Genomic DNA, 26,372 nt, shown 5'->3' on the forward strand with positions numbered 1-26,372 from the left:
CCTAAAGTTTGTCCACCATCTACACGGCACAAGTCAGGAATGTAATGGAATACTCTCCACTTGCCTGGATGAGTGCAGCTCAAGCTCAACACATCCACTTGATTGTTTGTGGATGGGAGTGCCATTCACGCCCCTCGCCAGCGATGGCAGTAGTGTGTACATCAGCAAGATGCATTCTAAAACTCCCAAGACAGCATTTTCCAAACCCCAAACTGCTGCCCTCTAAGACAAGGGCAGAAGATACATGGGAAGAGCAGTTTGAAGTTCCCCTCCAAGCCACTCACCATCCTGTCCTGGAAATATATTGTTGTTCCTTCACTGTCACTATCATTATCAGAGACCCCTCCCACACAGGCATTGCCTTCTTCCAGATCCTTCCATCAGACAGAAAGTACAGAAGTCAGAAGACCCACACATCCAGACATAGGAACAGCTTCTTCCCCACAGTTACAAGTCTCCTCAACGACTCCCCCTCGGACTGATCTGTTCCCTGTAAGTACACTGTTCACGACGCCCTATGCTGCTCTTGCTCATGTATTTGCTTTGTTTAGCCCCTTGTTCCGCACTGTAACCAATCACTGTTTGTCGATGTACCATTTGTCAATGTTCTCTGTTGATTATTCTTTTTTGTCTACTATGTACGTACTGTGTACGTTCCCTCGGCCGCAGAAAAATACTTTTCACTGTACTTCAGTACATGTGTTAATACATAAAATAAAATAAAACTGGGTAAAACTCTTGGAACTCCCTCCCAAATGGCTCGGGACTGCAGCAGTTCAAGAAAGCAGCTCACCACTGCCTTCCCAAAGGCAATTATGGATGGGCCATAATTTCTGACCTTGCCAGCGACACCAACATTCCATGAATGAATTTTTCAAAACCTCATGGAGTAACAAAAGCTGTACTTTATTGGCTTTTCTCTCCATGAAGATAGATCCATTACAAATAGAGCTTTGTGAAGACTGGAGTCATGAAATATTGCTGAAAGTGGTTTGATTATAGGGAGTGGATACTTGGCAGGAATGGAACGTTTGTTGTCCACCTAAAGATTGATGCATAGACTACATTCACCCTGGAGAAAACTCAACAGACACAGGGAGAACATGAAAAATGCGCACAGTCACCAAAGGCCGGAATTGAACCCGGGTCCCTGGCACCATGAAGCTTGATATCCATATAATGAATTGTTTTGCTGAATGATACCAACTGCTTCCACACATTTTAGCATGGATTGCAAATATCAACTGTTCAAATTTTGTGAAACTGATAGAATTGTGGAGTCAACATGAAAAGCCTGACAGTACCACTCATCTCCCAAATCTAATAAATAAGGAAGGATACTGGTGCATATAGGCCGCATTATCAATCATGTTAATGTGTGTTGCAGTGGGGTCTTGATGTTTGAATCCGAGCCTATTGAAAGGTTTAATCTCATAAGACTTCTTAGAAACTGAAGATGTCTAACGTGATATTTTGTAACATACTGGAACTATGATTGTTCCAAAAAACTGAATAATGGAGTCTTGTAAACTTCTGCCGTAGGCGGAAGGGAAAGTTGCAAACAATATGGCTGGGTTTGCCATTCAGAATAGATATTTTCATGTCAATATTGATAAGAAGTAATGCTGAGGTGTCTATGATCTTGACTGAGCATTCCTTGGTGCTTTATAGTAAGCCACTCTCCATGGTTGAACAAATTAAGTTTTCTACTTCGAGAGCTGCGCATATGTGCAAAATGGTTAAGCACAAGTTAGACTTTTCCCTCGAGGTGCAGAAGGCAGTGCAACCCGATGAGTATTCCCATATCTTGGGCGCAGTTTTAAAGATATCCGACCGTGATAGGGGTGGCACAGTGGTCAGCACTGCTGTCTCTCAGCACCAGGGACCCTGGTTCAATTCCAAACTTGGGTGACTGACTGTGTTTGCATGTTCTCCCCATGTCTGCGTGGTTTTCTTTCGGGTGCCCTGGTTTCCTCCCACAATATATATTGTCACTTCATGTCCAAAGGTTAGGTGGGGTTACAGGGATAGTGCGTTCTTTCAGAGGATCAGTGTAGACTCGATGGGCCAGATGGCCTCCTTTTGCACCACAAGGATTCAACGTTGATGAGACTGAAGTTTTTTTGCCCATGATCCTTGCACCTGAGCTAGTTGGGCAAGCTGTGTCTGCAACCCTGTGTTTAAGGGATAATTGCTTTGTTCTTGGAATCTAACATGGCAGTATTGGATCTGGACTGCCATCATCTATGTGAAAACATTCCCTAATTTGTGGAACTGACGTCTTCAAATAATAAGTTTCAATTAATGAGATACAAATGAATCCGTTTGTGTACATGCAGAAGCTAATTGCCTAAATGCTGTCAAGTATTGTTTAACATGCTCACTATTTCCTTGGCATCTCCAGTGGAATGCACATCATTTTAGTCATCACATTTTCTTCAGTGCAAATTATTTTGAGTGTACTTGCCACTGTATCGAATGTCGACACACCTTTCATGAACTGCTCATATAACTGGGACTGTTTAGCACAGGGCTAAATCGCTGGCTTTGAAAGCAGACCAAGGCAGGCCAGCAACACAGTTCAATTCCCGTAACAGTCTCCCCGAACAGACGCCGGAATGTGGCAACTAGGGGGCAGCACGGTAGCATTGTGGATAGCACAATTGCTTCACAGCTCCAGGGTCCCAGGTTCGATTCCGGCTTGGGTCACTGTCTGTGCGGAGTCTGCACATCCTCCCCGTGTGTGCGTGGGTTTCTTCTGGGTGCTCCGGTTTCCTCCCACAGTCCAAAGATGTGCAGGTTAGGTGGGTTGGCCATGATAAATTGCCCATTGTGTCCAAAATTGCCCTTAGTGTTGGGTGGGGTTACTGGGTTATGGGGATAGGGTGGAGGTGTTGATCTTGGGTAGGGTGCTCTTTCCAAGAGCTGGTGCAGACTCGATGGGCCGAATGGCCTCCTTCTGCACTGTAAATTCTATGAAAAGGTTAGGTGGATTGGCCATGATAAATTGCCCTTAAGTGTCCAAAAAGGTTAGGTGAGGTTACTGGGTTAGGGGATAGGGTGGAGGTGTGGGCTTATGTCAGGTGCTCTTTCCATGGGCCAAATGGCCTCCTTCTGCACTGTAAATTTTATGATTCCATGACTGCATAGATGCTACCAGTTCTATTCCCATGCTTTAAAAATTCTCTTCAATTACACAATTGTTACACAAATGTCCAGAGCTTGGGTCTTCACAGATCTTCCTCTGGAGGATTTTCATAACCTTAGCTTTCAAAAGGCTTCATTCACCCAGACTTCAGCAATCAACCGCAGTGAATGTAGGTCAGTGAACACACCATCATAATCAAACACAGGTCATTTAAACAAATGAACATGATCGAAGTCTGGCCCTCTCCTCGCCTTTCCACAGTGGCATCATCTGAAGCACTGCTTTAATTTTCACATCTGATGCCCAATGAGCAGAAATGTCCTCCAATGTTGGGAAGGCCGGAAGCCAGTTGAGTCCCTGCTCTTAACTCTGTTTCCGAGCTATCAAGTGCTATCCTCTCCCTGCCAATGGTCTGACACTAAACCAAGTTTGCCATTAGATTAGTATCATACTTGACCTGTGAGATGAGCTTCCAAATATATATTTGCACCATCACCAAGATCGCCTCTTTCCATCTCAGTCCATCTTTGTCTTTATCATAGATAGATTATCATAGAATTTACAGTGCAGAAGGAGGCCATTCGGCCCATCGAGTCTGCACTGGCTCTTGGAAAGAGCACCCTACCCAAGGTCAACGCCTCCACCCTATCCCCATAACCCAGTAACCCCACCCAACACTAAGGGCAATTTTTGGACACTAAGGACAATTTATCATGGCCAATCCACCTAACCTGCACATCTTTGGACTGTGGGAGGAAACCGGAGCACCCGGAGGAAACCCACGCACACATGGGGAGGATGTGCAGACTCCGCACAGACAGTGACCCAAGCCGGAATCGAACCTGGGACCCTGGAGCTGTGAAGCAATTGTGCTATCCACAATGCTACCGTGCTGCCCGTCTTAGCTCATCTGCTGCTGAAACCATCATTTGTGCCTTTGTTAACTCTAGCTTAACTTTTTCAACACACACCTGGGGCGAGATTCTCCGACCCCCCGCCGCCCGGAGATGTCATTTCCGCGCCAGCTGGCGGAGCACCAAAGGCCTTTTCCGCCAGCTGGCGGGGCGGAAATTCGTCCGGCGCCGACCTAGCCCCTCAAGGTTGGGGCTCGGCCCCCAAAGATGCGGAGCATTCCGCACCTTTGGGGCGGCGCGATGCCCGTCTGATTTGCGCCGTTTTGGGCACCAGTCGGCGGACATCGCGCCGTTTCCGGAGAATTTCGCCCCTGGTCTCCCACTTTCTACCCTCTGTAAACTTGAAGTCATCCAAAATCCTGTGTCTGAGAGTTTGGCTGATGATCGATCAATGAGAATATGGCTCAAGCAGGCTCAAGCTATAGAATGGCGTAGTCTGGCGCTAGAATCAAACTTTAGGGGAAAAACCAAATGTTAGATAAAGCTTTGTGTGAAGAAATGTCAAGACAGACTTCTGGTAGCAAAATGTATCACTTGTTTTTGAACCAGACAAACTGCAGTAACGGCCTTGGGAATGGGTGCACTAGGCTTAAAGATAATTATAATTGAGGGGGGCTGAATTATAATTGAGCTGAGAGCACAGATAGGAATGCGAGGGAGCTGCCCTCAGAAATGAGCCAAAAACTGTATAAGAACTGCTGTTATATATATTGACTTTGGCTTGCTGGTGTAACTCTCAAGAGATACAGTGGTTTTAGCCCCGGCCGAGAAATAAACATGTTAAAGTAACAAGGTGTTCGACTGATCATTTCATCCTGGCTGGCTGCAAGAGAATCCTCATGTCCATATCTGAAACTCACAGCAAGTCCTGATCACCCCTGTGGTCACTGACTCCCAGTTGAACCACACTGTCAATTTTAGAATTCCCATCCTCACTGACCCACCTCCTCCACCTCTCCTCCAACTCCACAGCCCTCTGGAGATATCTGCACTCCTCTAATTCTCACCCCTCGAGTATCCCCAATTTTAATCACCCCTCCCCATGGACCACTGGTGCGGTGGCCTCTTGGTTGCCCAGGACCTGCTAGAATTACCTCCTTACACCCCCTGCCTCACCTTCCCTGTTAAAAACATTCCTTAAAAAAAACCTACTCCTTTGACCCAAGGGTCCCAATATTTCTTCATGTGCTTTGGTGTCAGATTTGGTTTCAAGTGCTCCTGTGAAAGCACCCGAGATATCATAAATAGTTTAAAAGAAACGGAAAATGGTGCCAACTCCTCGATGATTTAAGGGGTTTGGGCATTGGTTTTCACTCTGGGTGCCAATTTAAATGCACTGACTCCTGATCTAATAACAAAGTGGGCCCCCTTTGCCCCCAGAAAGTTAAGAAATAATTATTTGCCTTTAGAAAGATTGTATTACGCCCTTAACTTGCTGCAGGTTGAGATGCCAACTACCCCGGTGCCAGTTTGAAGTGGGTGAACGATGGGGTCCTTACCTGGATGTCCCGTTCCAGCTGCAGCAGGTGGTAGCGGTGCCAAGTGAGGAAAGCGGGACCTTCATGAGAGAAGTCGATGCCACTGAAGGTTTGCCCTCCTCCCAGGTAGGTCTTACTTACTGAGTAGTAGTGAGTCCAGACAAACAGATTGTAAATAGAGATGTTTTGGAACTGGGGGCTCCGGCCATCGGGCCCGGTGATGTTAGCGAGGTGGCGAGTGGCCACCACCAGCTCGGGGTGAGGGGTGACCTTGGCAAGGTGCAGAGCTCGGACCAACCGCTGCCTCTCCCGGGGGCTCAGGCGGAGCACGTCCCGCCGCTGCACCAGGAGGGGCCGCCGGCAGTCGGCGCCGCCCCAGCCGAAGCGGCAGCCGCCGCAGTTGTAGCCTCGGAAGTTGGCGGCGCAGCGGCAGCTGCGGTTGAAGAAGCGCAGGGGCCATCGTTCCCGCTCGTCCAGCCCATCGTGCGGGTACTGCGGGCCGTGGCGAGCCGGGTCAGCCCGAAGATCGGCGCAAATGCCCCGGCCCAGGCTGGAGCCGCAGCGGTCGCTGGGGTCGGCGGCGCGGCCAGGGCAGCATTCCCCACTCAGCAACACCTCCAACTGCACACATTCCCGCGGGAACTGGCCCCGGATCCTCACTGTGCAAATTACACTCAGGAGATATGCGAGGAGCCCCACTGAACTCATCTTTGAAAAAAAAACTTCAGCTCCAACTTTTTCCTTTTTCACTAATCCTGAGTCAATGATGAAAACTGCACAAGACTGGTAACGTTTCCAGCTAATCCTCTTAAATCCCCAATTATTCCCTTGGGTAGGGTCTGCTGCTCATCTTGTGATAATTTTTTTTTTGGCAAGTATGGGTTCAGGTTAATGATGAAACGGAAAGTTGCTGGGAGATCTTGCTGGATATAAAGCAGTCAGACATCGCCTTGCCAAGTTATAAACAGCTGAAGCATGAATAAAGAAAGACACGAGTTTCATTCTGGATCTAAACTGCCATTGGGCTGGATGGGAGCATCCACGAGTGCTGACATCATCAAACAAATAGCGCTGAGAAAAATGAGCTTAAACCTGAAATGAACCATGAGTAAAAAAGGTTGATTCAGTGAACCAGTTGAAGTGGTTTCTGGCCCCAAGATCAACTGGTGGGATTTCTGCATTTGAGAAATGAGAAGGCTCTGCTTATTTTTTTAAAATTCACTGAAGGGATGTTGTTTTGGGCCAGGGTTTAGAGAACCCCAAAGTGTATCATGGAGTTCACCTGACCCACAACTTTTAATAGATTGTGGTATGGGAAGCACACGGCCCACTCTACAGGTATGGTACAGCAGAAATGGAAAAGTATTTTTCAAAGCAAAACAATGTTTATTCTATGAACTCAAGTTAACCTTTTTAAAACGTACAGTGAACATCTTAGCAACCATTAATTCAAATACAACCCCCAAAGACTACAACACTAAATAAACCTTTAAGCTTTCCTTTTTAACATCCATACGACTTAAAAACAAAACCTTTATCAGAGGCACATGAGGTTAAAGTCACTACTGAAAACATTTATAATTCTGAATTCATCAAATGATCAAGAGATAGTCTTTTGATGGCAGAGAGAACAGCAGTACACCTGCTTGGTCTGGCTTCAGCTCCAACACTGAAAATGAAACTAAAACACACCCTGCAGTCTGCTCAAAAACGAAAGTAAAAAGCTGACAGACAGCCCAGCTCCACCCACTCTCTGACATCACTGCAGTAGTAAACACCCATTTCTTAAATGTACTTTCACTACAGATATTTATATACACACCCCTTTATAAACACCCATTTCTTAAAGTTACTCTCACATGATAATGTGGACATCGCTGGTTAGGCCAGCATTTATTGCCCATCCCTAGTTACCCTTCAGAAGGTGGTGGTGAGTTGCCTTCTTGAACAGCTGCAGTCCCTAAAGTGTATGCACACCCACAGTGCTGTTAGGGAAAAAGTTCCAGGATTTTGACTCAGCAACAGTAAAGTCTCGTTCAGTTTCTGATCAATGGTAACCCCTAGGATGTTGATTGTGGGGGATTCAGTGATGGTACTGTCAAGGGGCACTGGTCAGATCGACTCTTGTAGGAGAGGGTCATTGTGTGGCACGAATGTAACTTGCCACTTGTCAGTTCACGCTGGATATTGTCTAGGTCTTGCTGCATTTTGACATGGACTGCTTCAGTGTCTGAGGAGTCACCAATGGTGCTGATCATTGTGCAGTCATCAGCGAACATCCCCACTTCTAACCTTATGATGGAAGGCAGGTCATTGATGAAACAGTTGAAGATGGTTGGGCCGAGGACACTATCCTGGGGAACTCCTGCAGTGATGTCCTGGAACTGAGATGATTGACCTCCAACCACCACAACCATCTGCCTTTGTGCCAGGTATGTACCAGATATGATTCCAACCAGCGTCGGGTTTTCCCATTGACTCCAATTTTGCGACAATGTCATACTTGATGTCATACTCGGTCAAATGCTGCCTTGATGTCAAGGGCAGTCATTCTCACCTCACTTCTGGCATTCAGCTCTTTTGTCCATGTTTGAACCAAGGCCATAATGAGGTCAGGAGCTGAGTGACGCTGGCGGAATCCAAACTGAATGTCCGTTAGTAGATTATTGCTGAGTAAGTGCCGCTTGACAGCACTGTTGATGACTCCTTCCATCACTTTGCTGATGATGGAGAGTAGACTGATAGGGCAGTAGATGGAGATTAGACTGATAGGGCAGTAATTGGCTGGGTTAGATTTGTCCTGTTTCTATTGTACCTGGGCAATTTTCCACATTGCTGGGTAGATGCCAGTGTTGCACCTGTACTGGAAAAGCTTGGTTCGGTGTGCAAGCAGGTCTGGAGCACAAGTCTTCAGTACTATTGCTGGGATATTGTCAGGACCAATAGCCTTTGCAGTATCCAATGCTTTCAGCCATTTCTTGATATCACGTGGAGTGAATCGTATTGACTGAAGATTGACACCTGTGATGCTGGGGACCTTGGAGGAGACTGAGATGTATCATCCACTTGGCACTTCTGGCTGAAGATTGTTGTGAATGTTTCAGCCTTGTCTTTTGCACAGATGTGGTGGGCTCTGTTATATTACACTTTGTGGTAATATGTCGATATTCTTTGCCTTGTGATCCAGAATGGCCTGATGAGTTGATGATCAAGAAACCACCAATCTTTAGATTGAAGCAAAACTGATTTATTGGATAACAATTAAATTAAATAGAGTTTGCGCACTCTACAAAGCTATAACTACTAATGAAGTAAGTTTGAGTCTGTTAAACAGTTATCTATAATCTAGAATTAACTAATGGTGTTCTCCCAGGAACTGGGGAACCCTACATCGGCTTAATTTAACACGATCGGTGGAACAGATGGAGAAGGATTTTAAGAGATGGGACATGGTGTCCCTGTCACTGATGGGCAGGGTGCAGGCGGTCAAAATGGTAGTCCTCCCGAGATTTCTTTTTGTGTTCCAGTGCCTCCCGGTGATGGTTACGAGGGCTTTTTTCAAAAAAATTGAGAAGAGTGTTATGAACTTTGTGTGGGCTGGGAAGACCCCGAGAGTGAGGAGGTTTTTTTTGCAGCATAGCAGGGATAGGGGGGGACTGGCACTGCCGAGCTTAAGTGATTATTATTGGGCCGCCAATATCTCAATGGTGGGTAAGTGGATGGGAGAAGGGGAGGGAGCGGCGTGGAAGAGACTGGAAATGGCGTCCTGTAAAGGAACCAGCCTACAAGCATTGGCAACAGCGCCGTTGCCGTTCTCCCCAAAGAAATACACCACAAGTCCAGTGGTGGTGGCAACGCTGAAAATTTGGTGGCAGTGGAGACGGCATAAGGGAATGACGGGTGCTGCGGTGCGGTCCCCGATAAGGAATAATCATAGGTTTGTCCCGGGGAGAATAGATGGGGGTTTAGAACATGGCAGAGAGCAGGGATTGTGCAACTGAGGGATCTGTTCCTAGACGGGACATTTGCGAGTCTGGGAGCGCTGACGGAATAATACGGGTTGCCCCAGGGGAATGCATTTCGGTATATGCAATTGAGGGCTTTTGTGAGGCAACAGGTGAGGGAATTTCTGCAGCTCCCGACGCGGGAGATTCAGGATAGAGTGATTTCGGGGACATGGATGGGGGATGGTAGGGTGTCAGATATATACAGGGAAATGAGAGACGAGGGGGAGATCATGGTGGATGAGCTGAAGGGAAAATGGGAAGAAGAGCTGGGGGAAGAGATCGAAGAGGGGCTGTGGGCAGATGCCCTACGCAGGGTAAACTCTTCGTCCTCGTGTGCCAGGCTTAGCCTGATACAATTCAAGGTCTTGCACAGGGCGCATATGACCAGAGCAAGGCTCAGTAAATTTTTTGGGGTAGAGGATAGGTGAGGGAGATGTGCGAGAAGCCCAGCGAACCACACCCACATGTTTTGGTCATGCTCAGCACTGCATGGGTTCTGGGTGGGGGTGGCAAATGTGCTTTCAAAGGTGGTGGTGGTCCGGGTCGAGCCAAGCTGGGGGTTGGCTATATTCGGGGTTGCAGAAGAGCCGGGAGTGCAGGAGGCGAGAGAGGCTGATGTTTAGGCCTTTGCGTCCCTAGTAGCCCGGCGAAGGATATTGTTAATGTGGAAGGAAACTAAACCCCCGGGCGTGGAGACCTGGATAAACGACATGGCAGGGTTTATAAAACTGGAACGGATAAAGTTTGCACTAAGAGGTTCGGCTCAAGGGTTCACCAGGCGGTGGCAACCGTTCATTGACTATCTCGCAGAACGATAAAGGAACTGGGAAAGTAGCAGCAGCAACCCAGGGGGGAGGGGGGGAAGGGGGGGGGGAGGGCTCGGGTGGGTCCTCAGGGGTGTTTTTGTATGGATATTTTTACTTGGATATGTATATTGGCTTGTTTGACTTTATTATTTGGGAGAGTTAATATTTTGTTATGGCAGTTGCCATTTAGTTTATATATTATTTATTTATTTGTTAAAAACGGTCACTATTATTTATATTGTTTTATTGTTGTAAAAGGGAAAATTTTTTGTACTGTTTTGTTTGGCCGAAAATTTTTTGAATAAAATATATATTTTTAAAAAACTAATGGTGTTCTCGTACTACTTCTCTCTCATCTAACTTACTCTCTGAGCTGTGATCAATACACCTAATTACCCAAGATTCCCTCCAAAACAGGTATACCGTTTTGGATACTGTTGAGGGAGATGGCTCACCAGGGGAAGGCAGTAGTAGCCAGGTTCATGGCACCGTGGTTGGCTCTGCTGTACAGAAGTGCGGGAAAAAGTGTGGAAGGGCTATCGTCATAGGGGATTCAATTTGAAGGGGAGTAGACAGGCGTTTCTGTGGTCGAAAACGAGACTCCCGAATGGTATGTTGCCTCCCAGGTGCACGGGTCAGGGATGTCTCAGATCGGCTGCAGGACATACTGAAGGGGGAGGGTGAACAGCCAGTTGTCGTGGTGCATGTAGGTACCAATGATATAGGTAAAAAAACGGGATGAGGTCCTCCAAGCAGAATTTAGGGAGTTAGGAGCCAAGTTTAAAAAGTCGGACCTCAGAGGTAGTAATCTCAGGATTGCTACCAGTGCTACGTGGTAGTCAGAGTAGAAATGAAAGAATAGGCAGGATGAATGCGTGGCTTGAGAGATGGTGCAGGAGGAAGGGGTTCAGATTTTTGGGACATTGGGACCTGTTCTGGGGGAGGTGGGATGACTACAAATTGGACGGTCTACACCTGGGCCGGACTGAAACCAATGTCCTTGGGGGTGCTTTTGCTAATGCTGTTGGGGAGGGTTTAAACTAATGTGGCAGAAGGATGGGAACCAAATGAGGAGGTTAGTGGACATTAAGGAGGTAGTAACTAAAACCTGTAAGGAACTAGATCATGAAGTCAGCGTGACTAAGGGGAAGAGTAGGCAGGGAGCAGATGATGAACGCAAATGGACTGGTGGTCTGAGGTGCATTTGTTTTAATGCAAGAAGTGTAGTAGGTAAAGCAGATGAACGTAGGGTTTGGATTAGTATCTGAGAGTATGATGTTATTGCTATTACTGAGACTTGGTTGAGGGAAGGGCATGATTGGCAACTAAATATCCCAGGATATCAATGCTTCAGGCGGGATAGTGAGGGATGTAAAAGGGGTGGAGGAGTTGAATTACTGGTCAGAGAGGATATCACAGCTGTGCTGAAGGAGGGCACTATGGAGGACTCGAGCAGTGAGGCGATATGGGCAGAGCTCAGAAATAGGAAGGGTGTGATACCAATGTTGGGGCAGTACTACAGACCTCCCAACAGCGAGCGTGAGATAGAGGTACAAATATGAAAACAGATTATGGAAAGAATAATCTTTCCACCACTAAGTAACTAAAACTTAGGGAGTTGGTGGTGATAGGAGATTTTAATTTTCCCAACATTGACTGGGATACACTTGTGTCAGAGGTCTAGACGGAGCAGAATTTGTAAGGAGCATCCAGGAGGGTTTTCAAGAGCAATTTATAAATAGTCCAACTCGGGAAGGGGCCATACTGGACCTGGTGTTGGGAAATGAGCCCGGCCAGGTGGTTGACGTTTCAGTCGGGGATTACTTTGGGAATAGTGATCACAATTCCGTAAGTTTTAGAATACTCATGGACAAAGACGAGAGTGGTCCTGAAGGAAGGGTGCTAAATTGGGGGAAGGCCAACTATACCAAAATTCGTCAGGAGCTGGGGAATGTGGATTGGGAGCAGCTGTTTGAAGGTAAATCCACATTTGATAAGTGGGAGGCTTTTAAAGAGGGGTTGATTAGAGTGCAGGACAGACATGTCCCTGTGAAAATGAGGGATAGAAATGGCAAGATTAGGGAACCATGGATGACAGGTGAAATTGTGAGACTAGCTAAGAGGAAAAAGGAAGCATACATAAGGAGCAGGCGACTGAAGACAGGCGAAGCTTTGGAAGAATATCGGGAATGTAGGACCAATCTGAAACGAAGAATCAAGAGGGCTAAAAGGGGTCATGAAATATCTTTAGCAAACAGGGTTAAGGAAAAACCCAAAGCCTTTTATTCATATATAAGAAGCGAGAGGGTAACTAGAGAAAGGGGTGGCCCACTCAAGGACAAAGGAGGAAGGTTATGCGTGGAGTCAGAGAAAATGGGTGAGATTCTTAATGAGTACTTTGCGCCAGTATTCACCGAGGAGAGGGACATGACGGATGTGAAGGTTAGGGATAGATGTTTGATTACTCTAGGTCAAGTCGGCACAAGAAGGTAGGATGTGTTGGGTATTCTAAAAGTCATTAAGGTGGACAAGTCCCCAGGTCCGGATGGGATCTATCCCAGGTTACTGAGGGAAGTGAAAGAGGAAAGAGCCGGAGCCTTAACAGATATGTTAAGGCACATCCTGTAGGATGTGGGTGGTGAGGGATACCACCGGTGTTCCCGCTGACTATACCTGCGGGAAGTGCACCCAACTTCAGCTCCTCAAAGACCGTGTTAGGGAACTGGAGCTGAAGATGGATGAACTTCGGATCATCCGGGAGGCAGAGGGGGTGATTGAGAAGAGTTACAGGGAGGTAACCACACCCAAGGTACAGGACAAGAATAGCTGGGTTACAGACAGGGGGAAAAAAAAACAAACAGGCAGACAGTGCAGGGATCCCTCGTGGCCGTTCCCCTTCAAAACAAGTATACCGTTTTGGATGCTGTTGGGGGGGATGACCTACCGGGGGAAGGCCCTAGCGGCCAGGTCTCTGGCACTGAGTCTGGCTCTGGGGCTCAGAAGGGAAGGGGGAGAATAGAAAAGCAATAGTTGTAGGAGATTCAATGGTTAGGGGAATAGATAGGAGATTCTGAGGTCGTGAGCGAGACTCCCGAAAGGTATGTTGCCTCCCGGGTGCCAGGGTCAGGGATGTCTCGGATCGTGATGTACATAAATGATCTGGAGGAAGGTATAGGTGGTCTGATTAGCAAGTTTGCAGATGGCACTAAGATTGGTGGAGTAGCACTGGGGCTGTTTAGCACAGGGCTAAATCGCTGGCTTTGAAAGCAGACTGAGGCAGGCCAGCAGCACGGTTCGATTCCCGTAACAGCCTCCCCAAACAGGCGCTGGAATGTGGCGACTATTCACAGTAACTTCATTTGAAGCCTACTTGTGACAATAAGCGATTTTCATTTCATTTCAGATAGTGAAAGGGACTGTCAGAGAATACAGCAGAATATAGATAGATTGGAGAGTTGGGCAGAGAAATGGCAGATGGAGTTCAATCCGGGCAAATGCGAGGTGATGCATTTTGGAAGATCCAATTCAAGAGCGAACTATACGGTAAATGAAAAAGCCCTGGGGAGAATTTATGTACAGAGAGATCTGGGTGTTCAGGTCCATTGTAACCTGAAGGTGGCTGTGCACATCGATAGAGTGGTCAAGAAGGCATATGGCATGCTTTCCTTCATCGGAAGGGGTATTGAGTACAAGAGTTGGCAGGTCATGTTACAGTTGTATAAGACTTTGGTTCGGCCACATTTGGAATACTGCGTACAGTTCTGGTCACCACATTACCAAAAGGATGTGGATGCTTTGGAGAAGGTGCAGAGGAGGTTCACCAGGATGTTGCCTGGTATGGAGGGCGCTAGCTATGAAGAGAGGTTGAGTAGATTAGGATTATTTTCATTAGAAAGACGGAAGATGAGGGGGACCTCATTGAGGTCTACAAAATCATGAGAGGTATAGACAGGGTGGATAGCAAGAAGCTTTTTCCCAGAGTGGGGGACTCAATTGCTAGGGGTCATGAGTTCAAGGTGAGAGGGGAAAGTTTAAGGGAGATATGCATGGAAAGTTATTTACGCAGAGGGTGGTGGGTGCCTGGAACGCATTACCGGCGGATGTGGTAGAGGCGGGCACGGTAGCGTCATTTAAGATGTATCTAGACAGATACATGAATGGGCAGGGAGCAGAGGGATACAGATCCTTAGAAAATAGGCGACAGTTTTAGATAGAGGATCTGGATTGGCGCAGGCTTGGAGGGCAGAAGGGCCTGTTCCTGTGATGTAATTTTTCTTTGTTCTTTGTATTCCTTGAGTTCTGATATTTATACTGGGAACTGGCGGTGCCCTCTAGTATTTGAATTACACTGAGATGTAATAATTAACTCTTCACTGGCGTACTTATACATATAGTTACAGGCTCTTCCATCATTGAGGGTGGGGATATTTGTGGAGGCTCGTCCTCCAGTGAGCTGTTTAATTGTCCTGTCTCAATGTCTCATCATTCACGGCTGGATGTGGCAGGAGTACAGAGCTTAGATCTGATGCATTTGTTGTGGAATCGCATAGCTCCATCTATTACTGCTGCTTCTGCTATTTGGCACACACGTAGTCCTGTGTTGTAGTTTCAACCAGTTGGCAGCTCATTTTTCAGTGTGCCTGATGTTGCTCCTGCCAAGCTCTCCTGCACTCTTCATTGAACCAGGGTTGATCCCCTGGCATGGTGGTAATGGGAGTTTGGGGGAAATGCCAGGCCATGAAGTTGCAGATTGTGGTTGAACACAATTCTGCTGCTGCTGATGGCCCACAGCGCCTCATGGATGCCCAGTCTTGAGTTGCTAGGTCTGTTCGATGTCTCTCCCATTTAGCAGCGTGGTAGTGCCACGCAACATGATAAGGGCATTAGATCTAAGCTCTGTAGTCCTGCTACAGCCAGCCATGAATGATGGTGGACAATTCAACAACTCACTGGAGGACGAGCCTCCACAAATATCCCCATCCGCAAGGATGGTACGTTGGTCATTTCTACCAATACTGTCATGGCCAGATGCATCTGCAGCAGGCAGGTTGGTGAGGGTGAGGTCGTAGTATGTTTTTCCCTCTTGTTTCCCTCACCACCTGCTGCAGCCCCAGTCTAGCAGCTGTATCCTTTAGGACCCAGATCGTTTGTTCTGTGATGATACTACCAAGCCACACTTGGTGATGGACATTGCTGTCCCTCACCCAGAGTATATTCTGCTCCCTTGCCACTCTCAGTGCTTCCTCCAAGTGATGTTCAACATGGAGGAGTACTGATTCATTAGCTGATGGAGGTACGTGGTAATCAGCAGGAGGTTTCCTTGCCCATGAAGCCATGCGACTTCATGGTCCAGAGCTGATGTTGAGGACTCCCAGGGCAACTCCCTCCCGATTGTATACCACTGTGCCACGACCTCTGCCATTGAGACAGGACATTGTCTTTAAGAAATGATTCTGCGAGTATGATTATGTCAGGCTTTTGCTTGACTAGTCTGTGAGACAGCTGTCCCAACTTTGGTGCAAGCCTCCAGATGTTAGTAAGGAGGTCTTTGCTGCGTTGGCTGTTGTTGCGGTGCCTGGGTCAATGCCTGGTAGTCCGTCTGGTTTCATTCTTTATTTGTGTTTTTATAGCGGTTGTATACAACTGACTGGCTTGGCCATTTCAGAGTCAACCACATTGCTGTGGGTCTGGAGTCACATGTAGTTTTAGGCCAAACCAGGAAAGGATGGCAGATTTCCTTCCCTAATATTAGTAAACCAGATGGGTTTTTATGACAATGGTTTCATGGTCATCATTAGACTTTTAATTCCAGATATTTTATTGCGTTTAAATTTCACCACATGCCTTAGTGGGATTCGAACCCGAGTCCCCAGATTTTTACCCTGTGTCTCTGGATTACCAGTGCAGTGACAATACCACTACGCCATCGCCTCACCTGATGTCAAGTAGCTCTAGATATTGTGTCAGTTAGTGATACATCTCATAGGACATCTAAAAAAAACCTCGACATTCAATGACCTTACCATTGTTAAGTATCCCACCATCAACACTCACGGGATCAGAAACTCTTATAAATGCTGGGGCTAGTAGAACTGAAATTTGATGCCTGTGTGTAAGTCCAACTAAAGTAGTATCTGACCATGTTTGTTCTCAATATTCACTTTTAGCAGCAGTCAGTGGATCGGGAGCAGGAGTGGAAACCCTTTTCTTCCAAAGGGTATAAAATGGATATAAAACGTATTCCTTTGGCAGATATGTCAGCTATGGCTCATTGACAGCACTGTTGCCTCTTTGAGTCATCGAGTCATAGATGTTTACAGCATGGAAATAGGCCCTTTGGCCCAGCTTGTCATCTCGCACAGTTTCTATCACTAAGCGAGTCAGGAGGACTGTGAGCTCAAGTTTCATCCCAGGAATTCAGCATGAAAAAATCCAAGGCTGACATTCCAGTGCTCAGTGAAAGAGTGATGTCCACTTCGAGGTCGTTTGAATGAGATGTTAAACTGAGGCTGCTCTTTCAGGTCCCAATATTTTGAAGAAACCAGGAGAGCTATTCCCAGTCAGCTGGCCAATATTTATCCCTCAATCAATATCATAAAAGCAGATTTTCTTATCATTCTCACTGCTGTCTGTGAGTGAATCATAGAATGTTTACAGGACAGAAGGAGACCATTCGGCCCATCAAGTCTGCATCAATCCTTGGAAAGAGCACCCTACTTAAGCCCACACCTCCATCCTAATCCCGTAACCCAGTAACCCCACCTAACCTTTTTTGGACACGAAGGGTATTTTAGCATGGCCAATCCATCTGACCTGCACATCTTTGGACTGTGGAAGGAAACCGGAGCACCCGGAGAAAACCCACACAGACACAGGGAGAATGTGCAGACTCCGCACAGACAGTCACCCAAGCTGGGAACAATGGTGCTGTGAAGCAACGGTGCTAACCACTGTGCTACCATGCTGCATGCAAATTGGTTGCCATGTTTCTTACACTACAAGTGCAATTACCCTTAAAAGTACTTCATTGGCAGTAAAGCCTGTCGGGATGTCCTGAGGTTGTGAAAGACGCCATACAATTAAAAAAATATATTCATTTATGAGAAATTGCACGGATGGGAATGTGAAGGCATTGAAGGTGATTTTCTGGTTACAACCAGATAGATAAGAATGCAAGTGGGTGGGTGCACACACACTCAGCTGGACAGTGTGTTGAGAGGGTAGAGGAGGATGGTGTGGTCAACAGGTCAAGAAGGAAGAATGATAGTTTGTCTATGTCACAGGCACATAGAATTCTGACTCGGGGTGGAAACATTATTGGAAAAATTCAAACGTAGATTTCGAGGAAAGGTGGGAATGGATTTGGAAGGCAGCAAACTTTTCAAATATTTTGGAGAGGAAAGACAGGTTGCAGATAGGGGTGGGGGTTAGTTTTTAACAATGCTGGGGACTTTTGAAGAGAGGGAAGATGACAGTGGATTTGAAGGATAATGGACCAGTACCTGAAAAGAGAGATCATGAATAATATCAGTAAACATTGGGGCCAGGAAAGGATGCCAGTATACACAAGTGGATGGGGGCACCCATAGATCAACCAGAATTGTTCATAAACTGCAAAGGCTTCCACTCCATCCATGTGCAGATGGTGGAAATAGGATTGCAAGAGCTGGAGGTTGGTTTCATGGACAAGATGATTTCAGAAAGGTCATGAATGAAGATAGGAGAGAAACTAGAGAATGATCCAAGTTTGGCGTTAGGGAAAGGAAAAGCCTCAAAGGAAGTTTGGCCTGTAGGCTCAGGGTTTATTGTCATGTGTACTGAGGTACAGTAAAATGTATTGTTCCGCATGCAGTCCAGGCAGATCGCTGCATACATCAGGAACATAGAATATACAATGAATACACGGTGTAAATACATCGATATCGGCATCGTCTGAAGCATACAGAGTGTAGTGCTACAATTGTAGAAAAAATACGTACAGAGATCAGTTCAGTTGATAAGAGCGTCATTCATAAGTCTGGTAACAGCGGGGGGAAAGCTGTTTTTCAATCGGTTGGTGCGTATTCTCAGACTTTTGTATCTTCAGCCCGATGGAAGAGGTTGGAAGAGAGAAAGGCCTAGGTGGGAGGGGTCTTTGATTATGCTGCCCGCTTTCCCAAGGCAGTGGGAGGTGTAGACAGAGTCAATGGTGGGAGGTGGGTTTGTGTGATGTACTGGGCTGTGTTCATGACTCTCTTTAGTTTCTTAAGGTCTTGGTCGAGCAGTTGCCAGACCAGGCTGTGATGCAGCCAGATAGGATGCTTTCCCTGGTGCATCTATAAAAATTGCTATAAAAACAGTCAATGTAGCTATGCGAATTTCCTTAATTTTCTGAGGACGTATAGGCGCTATTGTGCTTTCGTGGTCGTAGCATCAACGTGGGTGGACCAGGACAGATTGTTGGTGATGTTTACACCTAGGAATTTGAAGCTTTCAAATGTCATAATATACACCACTATATCATGGTGCAGACACACACACTGATGGACACACAGTGGGACCAATCAACACACACAACACCGCAGCCAAGTGTTGCACTATTTCAAGTGTTGGTGACCTGTATGTGTTCCACGGATCCAGAGCGCCAAACATTACATGATACCAGGAGTTGAGGGATATTAGCACTTCTTAGACCTACCTGCAAGTGATCTGCCTTCCGCCAGCATTCTGTCATCCTGCAACATGGACAACATCTGCCCGCCGCCGCCGCTCCGCATCACTGGTAACCTAGGGGCCAACTGGAAGATATTCAAACAGCGCTTCCAGCTCTTCCTTGAGGCCACAGACAGGGAGGGTGCCTTGGCTACCAGGAAGATTGCTCTCCTCCTCTCCACGGCCGGAGACCATGCCATCCACATTTTCAATTCTCTCACCTTTGCAGGTGATGAAGATAAAACAAAGTTCAAGACGGTCCTCCTCAAGTTTGACACTCACTGCACCGTAGAGGTGAATGAAAGTTTTGAGCGCTACGTGTTCCAACAGCGTTTGCAGGGTAAGGATGAACCTTTCCAATCCTTTCTCACTCACCTCCGCATCCTTGCGCAGTCTTGCAGCTACGGGCCCACCTCCGACTCCATGATATGCGACCAGATCGTTTTCGGTGTTCAGTCGGACCCCCTACAACAGCAGCTCCTCAAAGTAAAGCAGCTCACCCTAGCGACCGCCATCGAGACCTGTGTCCTACACGGAAATGCCACGAGTCAGTATTCCCACATCCAAGCGGCTGAAACGGCGCGACAAGGTCCCCACGAGGCGGAATGGGTCCAAACAATTGAGCAACTACAGGGCCTCAGCCTGGATGAGGGTGGCCATTTTGCACACTTTTCGTGGACTCCAGCGCTTGTGCGCACCAAACGAGGGGACGGCGACGTCGACGAACGCAATGCACAGGCACACACCACGCACGACCGCACCGCGCATGCGCGGTGGCGCAGCGAACGTGCTGACGCTACGACAAGTGGCAACTGTGGCTCCACCCATTTGAAATGCCAATGCCCTGACAAATCTCGACAATACCTAAGATGTGGCAAACCTGGCCACTATGCTGCCTTATGCCGAGCAGCTCAGCCTGCCAATTCATATCGCTTCAGCCAGCCTCGCAGGAATGTCCGGGCAATTCAACCCATGGTCGCCGAGTCCGATGCGGACCTCCCACACAACAGTGACACCGAGGACCCGAAGGCGCCTTTTTGAGTCGGTGTCGTAACGAAAAACAGGGTGTCCCCAAAGCAAAGACACCAGCCGCTGTCGGTATACAGAATCGATCCAGATGATGAGTGGTGTGCCACCCTGACGGTCAACCGGTCCCAAATATGATTCCACCTGGACACTGGTGCCTCCGCCAATCTCATTGCGCGGTCTGACTTCCAAAGCCTTCGTGTCAAACCAGCCATCCTTCCATCAGCCTGCCGGCTATTGGATTACAATGGCAATGCCATTGATGCTAGCGGCTCGTGCCAACTTGAAGTGACGCACAGGTCACGCAAAGCCATCCTTCCTTTTGAAATCGTGGGCTCTTCGAAAGCCCCCCTGCTTTGCGCGCAGGCATGCAAGCTGTTGAACCTAGTTCAGAGAGTTCACTCTCTCTCTCCTGATGACACGTCTGCCTTTCAGGACACCGACATCAGGGCGCAACTCGACGCCATCATCGACCAGCACCATGACATCTTCGAGGGCATGGGCACGCTCCCATATACCTACAAGACCTTATTGAAACAGAACGCCACGCCTGTGGTGCACGCACCTCGCAGGGTCCCAGCACCCCTTAAGGACCACCTCCAGCAGCAGCTGCAGGACCTCCAGGACCAAGGAGTGTTTTCCAGAGTCACGGAACCGACCGACTGGGTCAGTTCCATGGTATGTGTAAAAAAAGCCTTCCGGCGAATTGAGAATTTGCATTGATCCCAAGGATCTAAATCGCAATATCATGAGGGAGCATTATCCAATTCCCAAGCGCGAAGAGATCACATGCATGATGGCTTGCGCCAAGCTCTTCAGCAAACTCGACGCCTCAAAAGGATTCTGGCAAATCCAGCTCGACAAATCCAGCAGGAAACTGTGTACCTTTAACACCCCCTTAGGCAGATATTGTTTGAACAGGATGCCGTTTGGGATCATATCTGCTTCAGAAGTGTTCCATAGGAATGGAGAGAACTCAAAACCAAACTCACCACGGCCCCGGTCTTAGCTTTCTTTGTCCAGCAAAAGAGACAAAAAATTGGGGCAGCGCTCCTGCAACATGATGAGGCCTCATCATGGGCCCCCGTTGCATATGCATCATGCGCCATGACCCCCACGGGGCAGCACTTCGCGCAGATAGAAAAGGAGTGCCTGGGCCTTCTGACCGGTGTGGTTAAGTTTCACGATTATGTGTACGGACCTCCTCAATTCACCGTTGAGACCAACCATCGCCCGCTGGTCAATATAATACAGAAAGACTTGAACGATATGACGCCTCGCCTCCAGCGTATTCTTCTCAAGCTCCGGCGATATGACTCCCAGCTGGTATACACCCCAGGCAAAGACCTCATCATTGCTGACGCTCTCTCCAGGGCAGTCAACACTCCATGTGACCCAGCGGGATTCGCCTGCCAGGTTGACGCCCATGTGGCCTTCATGGCCTCCAATCTACCTGCCACGGATGAACGCCTCATCCAAATCCGCCGCGAGACAGCGGCTGACCCTTTGCTACAGCGTGTCATGCGCCACCTAACAGACGGGTGGCTCAAGGGCCAATGCCCTCAGTTCTATAATGTCAGAGATCATCTGGCGGTAGTAGACGGGGTTCTTCTGAAACTGGACCGCATTGTCATCCCGCATAGCATGCGCCAGCTCGTCCTGGAACAGCTACACGAGGACCACCTTGGCGTGGAAAAGTGCCGCCGATGGGCCCCGAGGGGCAGTGTACTTGCCCGGCATTAATGACGACATCGCCAACACAGTGCTCAACTGCCCCACTTGTCAGCACTTCCAGCTGGCCCAACCACGTGAGACCCTGCAGCCCCATGAGTTGGTCACGTCACCATAGATCAAGGTGGGCATCGACCTGTTCCACGCGTTGGGTAGAGACTATGTCCTGATCGTGGACTACTTTTCAAATTACCCGGAGGTGATACGGTTGCACGACATCACATCAACTGCAGTCATCCGTGCCTGTAAGGACACCTTTGCTCGACACGGCATCCCACTCACGTTTATGTCGGACAATGGCCCTTGCTTCGCCAGCCAGGAATGGTCCAACTTTGCCAGCAGGTACAACTTTGTGCATGTGACATCCAGTCCCCTGTACCCCCAATCCAACGGCAAAGCGGGGAAGGGAGTACATATAGTCAAACGGCTCCTCTGCAAGGCTGCCGATGCTGGGTCCGATTTCTGCTTCGCCCTGCTGGCCTATCGCTCCGCCCCACTGTCCACTGGCCTGTCGCCAGCTCAATTGCTCATGGGTCATAACCTGAGGACGATGGTGCCGTCCATTCATGTCCCAGACCTCGACCACGTTCCGGTCCTTCGACGGATCCAGCGGTCTTGTGCACAAGGCGACTCATGACTCCCGTGCAGCTGATCTCCCTGCTCTGGCTCCACATGACAACATCCACATCCACCTTCTGGATGGTGGCTGGTCTGCAACCGCTGTTGTCCTTCGGCAGGTGGTCCCCCCGCTCGTTCCTGGTTCGTCTACCGGATGGCTCCGTTCTACACCTCAATCGAAGCGCCCTTCGTCTCGTTCCGCGCTCGCTACGTGATCCCCCACTGTCGCCTTGCCCTCCTGCTGACCCTGCCATGGACTATGCAGAGATCCCTGTCACTCTGCATCCTCCTCACTCGGTAGCAGTCCAGCCCGCTCCTCAGCCGGCGGCTCCCGACCCACCCTTGAGGCGGTCAATCAGAATTCGTCGCCCACCTCAGAGACTTAATTTATGAACTTTGCGGACTTATAGACTTTCTGAATTGTTTCCTTCTTCCGTTTGATCGTTTACATGGTTTGTATATAGTGTTCATCTCGTTATTCTTGTGACACACTGTTTTTCTGCACCAGGCACCTTCCCATGTAAATAGCTTAGTTCTCATGTACATAGGCCTGTAAATATATCTTTCACACCCCACACGCAGTTAGGGACATGCTCACCATACACTATTTATTGCCACACATGTACATTCTTTTATAAAAGAGGGGATGTCATAATGTACACCAGTATATCATGGTGCAGACACACACACTGATGGACACACAGTGGAACCAATCAACACACACAACACCGCAGCCAATCACCAGTTAGAGCACACGCAGCACGGTAGCATTGTGGATAGCACAATTGCTTCACAGCTCCAGGGTCCCAGGTTCGATTCCGGCTTGGGTCACTGTCTGTGCGGAGTCTGCACATCCTCCCCGTGTGTGCGTGGGTTTCCTCCGGGTGCTCCAGTTTTCTCCCACAGTCCAAAGATGTGCAGGTTAGGTGGATTGGCCATGATAAATTGCCCATTGTGTCCAAAATTGCCCTTAGTGTTGGGTGGGGTTACTGGGTTATGGGGATAGGGTGGAGGTGTGGACCTTGGGTAGGGTGCTCTTTCCAAGAGCCGGTGCAGACTCGATGGGCCGAATGGCCTCCTTCTGCACTGTAAATTCTATGAACCTATGAAGGCAGGGTGGCATCAGAGTTCCCCCTCATTCGAGCTGCAGCTTCCTAGTAGGACAGAGCTCACAGCCTGCAGCACAGACATTCACCATGTGCTAAGTGCATCGACTGGTTAAGACAAGGCAAATGTCTTTTGTTAAAGCTAATATCATGTTAAGCCACAGTGAGAGTATGTTAAACAATTTCTGACTTAATAAAATGGTGTTGCACTATTTGAAGTGTTGGTGACCTGTATGTGTTCCACGGATCCAGAGCGCCCAACACAACATCAACCATCTCCACCTCGGCGCAATTGATGCAGACAGGGGTGTGTATGACACTTCTCTTCCGGAAGTCAATGACCAGCTCCTTAGTTTTGCTGACATTGATGGAGAGAGTGTTGTTATTACACCACGCCACTAGGTTCACTATCTCCCTCCTGTACTCTGACCCATTGTTGTTTGAGATCTGACCCACGACAGTCGTGTTATCAGCAAACATACAGATGGAGTTGGAGCTGAATTTTGCCACACAGTCGTGTGTGTACAGGGAGTATAGTAGCGGGCTATGTATGCAGCCTTGCTGGCCCCGGTATTGAGGACTATCGTGGAGTTGGGAGAAAGGTGGCAGTTTCAGCTAGGTGGCTGGTCTCAACCTTAGTGACTAAGAAATCCATGAGTTACTTGCATTTGCGATTGGGAATGAGGGTAGAGGAGGTAGGAGGGAGGGCTTTCAGAAGATCAGGCTGAATTTAATGACAGTGTTGGATGAATATTTTTCCTTGAAGAACTGCTGCCCAATTTGAGGGCTAGCATTTCTTCAGTCCCAATAGTGAAGGCAGCTTCCCTGGAGCAGTCACCATGCAGGAGATCCTGGAATGTAGTTAGGTGGTCAGGTTCGCTCAGGACAGTCAAGCAGACCCACACGTGGTAGGGATGCAGGCATTGCTAAGGCAGGTGGGGTGTTTCTGCAATGGTGGCCCTTTCCAGGATGACCACAGGATGTCTAATCAAGAGCACCCTCCCCCAGGTCCACAAGGAGGTCACCAGCTTTTACTGGGCACAGTCCCCCTGTGGTGTAGAGCCCCTGACATCTGCTCCCCTCTCCACTCCATTCCCCATTCTTCCACCACAGATAGGATACCAGTGTCAAAGGGATAAGGCCCTTAAGTGGCTTTTAATTGGTTTGGACTTTTGCAGGATGAAATCGTCTTGGCAGCTTCTCTGAAATCTTGCACAATTTTGCAGAACAGTTCTTTTGTGTTGTCACCAGTTGCATATGGATGGAGCGGAAGCCTTTGCAGTTCATGAAAAATCCTGACTGATCAGGGGGTGCCCAGACTGTTACTTATGTGTATTCAGTGACTGTGGGAAGGCAGCCAGAGACACAGACCTTGAACGGTAACTTATTCTGACTGGCATCATCACGTTCAAATAATTGAAATAGATATGATCCTAATGGAGGCCCAGAAGGATCCGTTGGAAACATTATTGAGGGGAGGGCTTAATTTGAGGAATGTGTGACCACCAGACCGAGGAGGGAGCAAGACTTCTAGCCAGCTGCAGATGTTTGCTACCACGTGACCCAACAACCTGAACCTCCTGAAAGTGTATACAATAAGCTCTTAGCTTACTGTGAACAAATACCCTCCCAATAATAGGTAAAGAAGTGCTGAGTATCCCTTGCAGTATTTCTATGAGTTGTAATTAGCCCGCTCAATTGTCATGGTTTTCGCACCATGCTTTCTACAGCGGGTTTCAGGAAGTACGGGAAACTCATGGATGCAATGTTATATTTAAAACTGTTTTGAAATATCGCTCCATATTAACATATGTTAATAGACAGCCCATCCCTTCTGAGGGGTTGCGCAAAGTCAACCAAATACACTCAAATTAAATGTGGGAGACAGTGGGTTGGAGCCAACTTGCCAACATGTTCAGATCTTTGCTGGATTTAACCATCCTGGCCCGCACCAAAACTCATCCACTCCTCCAGTCTAAAATCACCCTCTCTTGTTAAAAACAATAAAGTACGCCTGCACAAGTGAAACTTCGACTGAGTGACACCATGGACATTAAATGCCCGCTTCTGTTCTTCACAATTTATATTATAGACTAAATTTGAAGTTCCAAAAAGGTGTTAATTGGATCAACGCAAAACCCTTGTGTTTCATAATAAACACCTGTAGGAGGGTGATCTATCAATAAATTTATAGTTTAAACTAAGTCCCGTTTGTGGTGGAGCATAAGGCAATTCAGAAAGGAAGATAACATTGTGTAAAGCCAGGGTTCAGGCTGTGAAAATGTCTTCATCGCCTGTGTCCCGATTGGATGGATCTTGGGGTTGCTCATCCATTGCTTCCTTTTCCACTTCAGAAAAACATTGAGTCTCCGAAGTCTCCAGAGGAAATTTTGCCCTAAAATTTAAAGAAGAGCTCCATTTATTTGTTCATGAACTGTGAAACGCATATGTCAAGTCTTTATTAAATCAAAGTACATATTAAAGTAAACCTGAATGTAGTCTTACATGAAAAATGTTGCTGGAAATTGTTGAAATATTGATTTATAAGCCAGTATATAATTGTTTTGAACTCGCTCTTCATCATAATTTGGTCACGGCCTGGTGGCACAGGAGTTAGCACTGCTGCCTCACCGTGCCAGGGACCTGGGTTCAATTCCAGCCTTGGGTGACTGTCTGTGTGGAGTTAGCAGGTTCTCCCCCTGTCTGTGTGGGTTTCCTCCGTGTGCTCCGGTTTCCTCCCACAATTCAGAGATGTGCAGGTTAGGTGGATTGGCCATACTAAAAGTTGCCCCTTATTGTTTAAAGATGTGCATGTTGGTTTACAGGGATAGGTTAGAGTGGGTGGGG

The 26,372-nt window shown here is 47.8% G+C and overlaps 2 protein-coding genes across 3 annotated transcripts in view; both read right to left on the bottom strand.

Moving 5' to 3' along the window:
• Nucleotides 1-6,461, bottom strand: part of LOC140429764 (5,6-dihydroxyindole-2-carboxylic acid oxidase-like) — a 57,167-nt gene extending 50,706 nt beyond the window's left edge. Inside the window, exon 1 of the mRNA XM_072517179.1 lies at nt 5,562-6,461. Within this exon, the coding sequence (XP_072373280.1) occupies nt 5,562-6,248 (687 nt within the window). The 5' untranslated portion in view covers nt 6,249-6,461. The remainder of the gene's footprint in view (nt 1-5,561) is intronic.
• A 9,585-nt stretch (nt 6,462-16,046) lies between these two features.
• LOC140429767 (uncharacterized) overlaps nt 16,047-26,372 on the bottom strand; it is a 42,298-nt gene continuing 31,972 nt past the window's right edge. For both annotated transcript variants that reach the window (XM_072517183.1, XM_072517182.1), the window contains exon 6: nt 16,047-25,920. In XM_072517183.1, coding sequence (XP_072373284.1) covers nt 25,794-25,920 — 127 coding nt within the window. In that variant the 3' untranslated portion in view covers nt 16,047-25,793. The remainder of the gene's footprint in view (nt 25,921-26,372) is intronic.

Source organism: Scyliorhinus torazame, chromosome 9 (genome assembly GCF_047496885.1).
Source record: "Scyliorhinus torazame isolate Kashiwa2021f chromosome 9, sScyTor2.1, whole genome shotgun sequence".
Classification (NCBI taxonomy): Eukaryota; Metazoa; Chordata; class Chondrichthyes; order Carcharhiniformes; family Scyliorhinidae; genus Scyliorhinus; species Scyliorhinus torazame.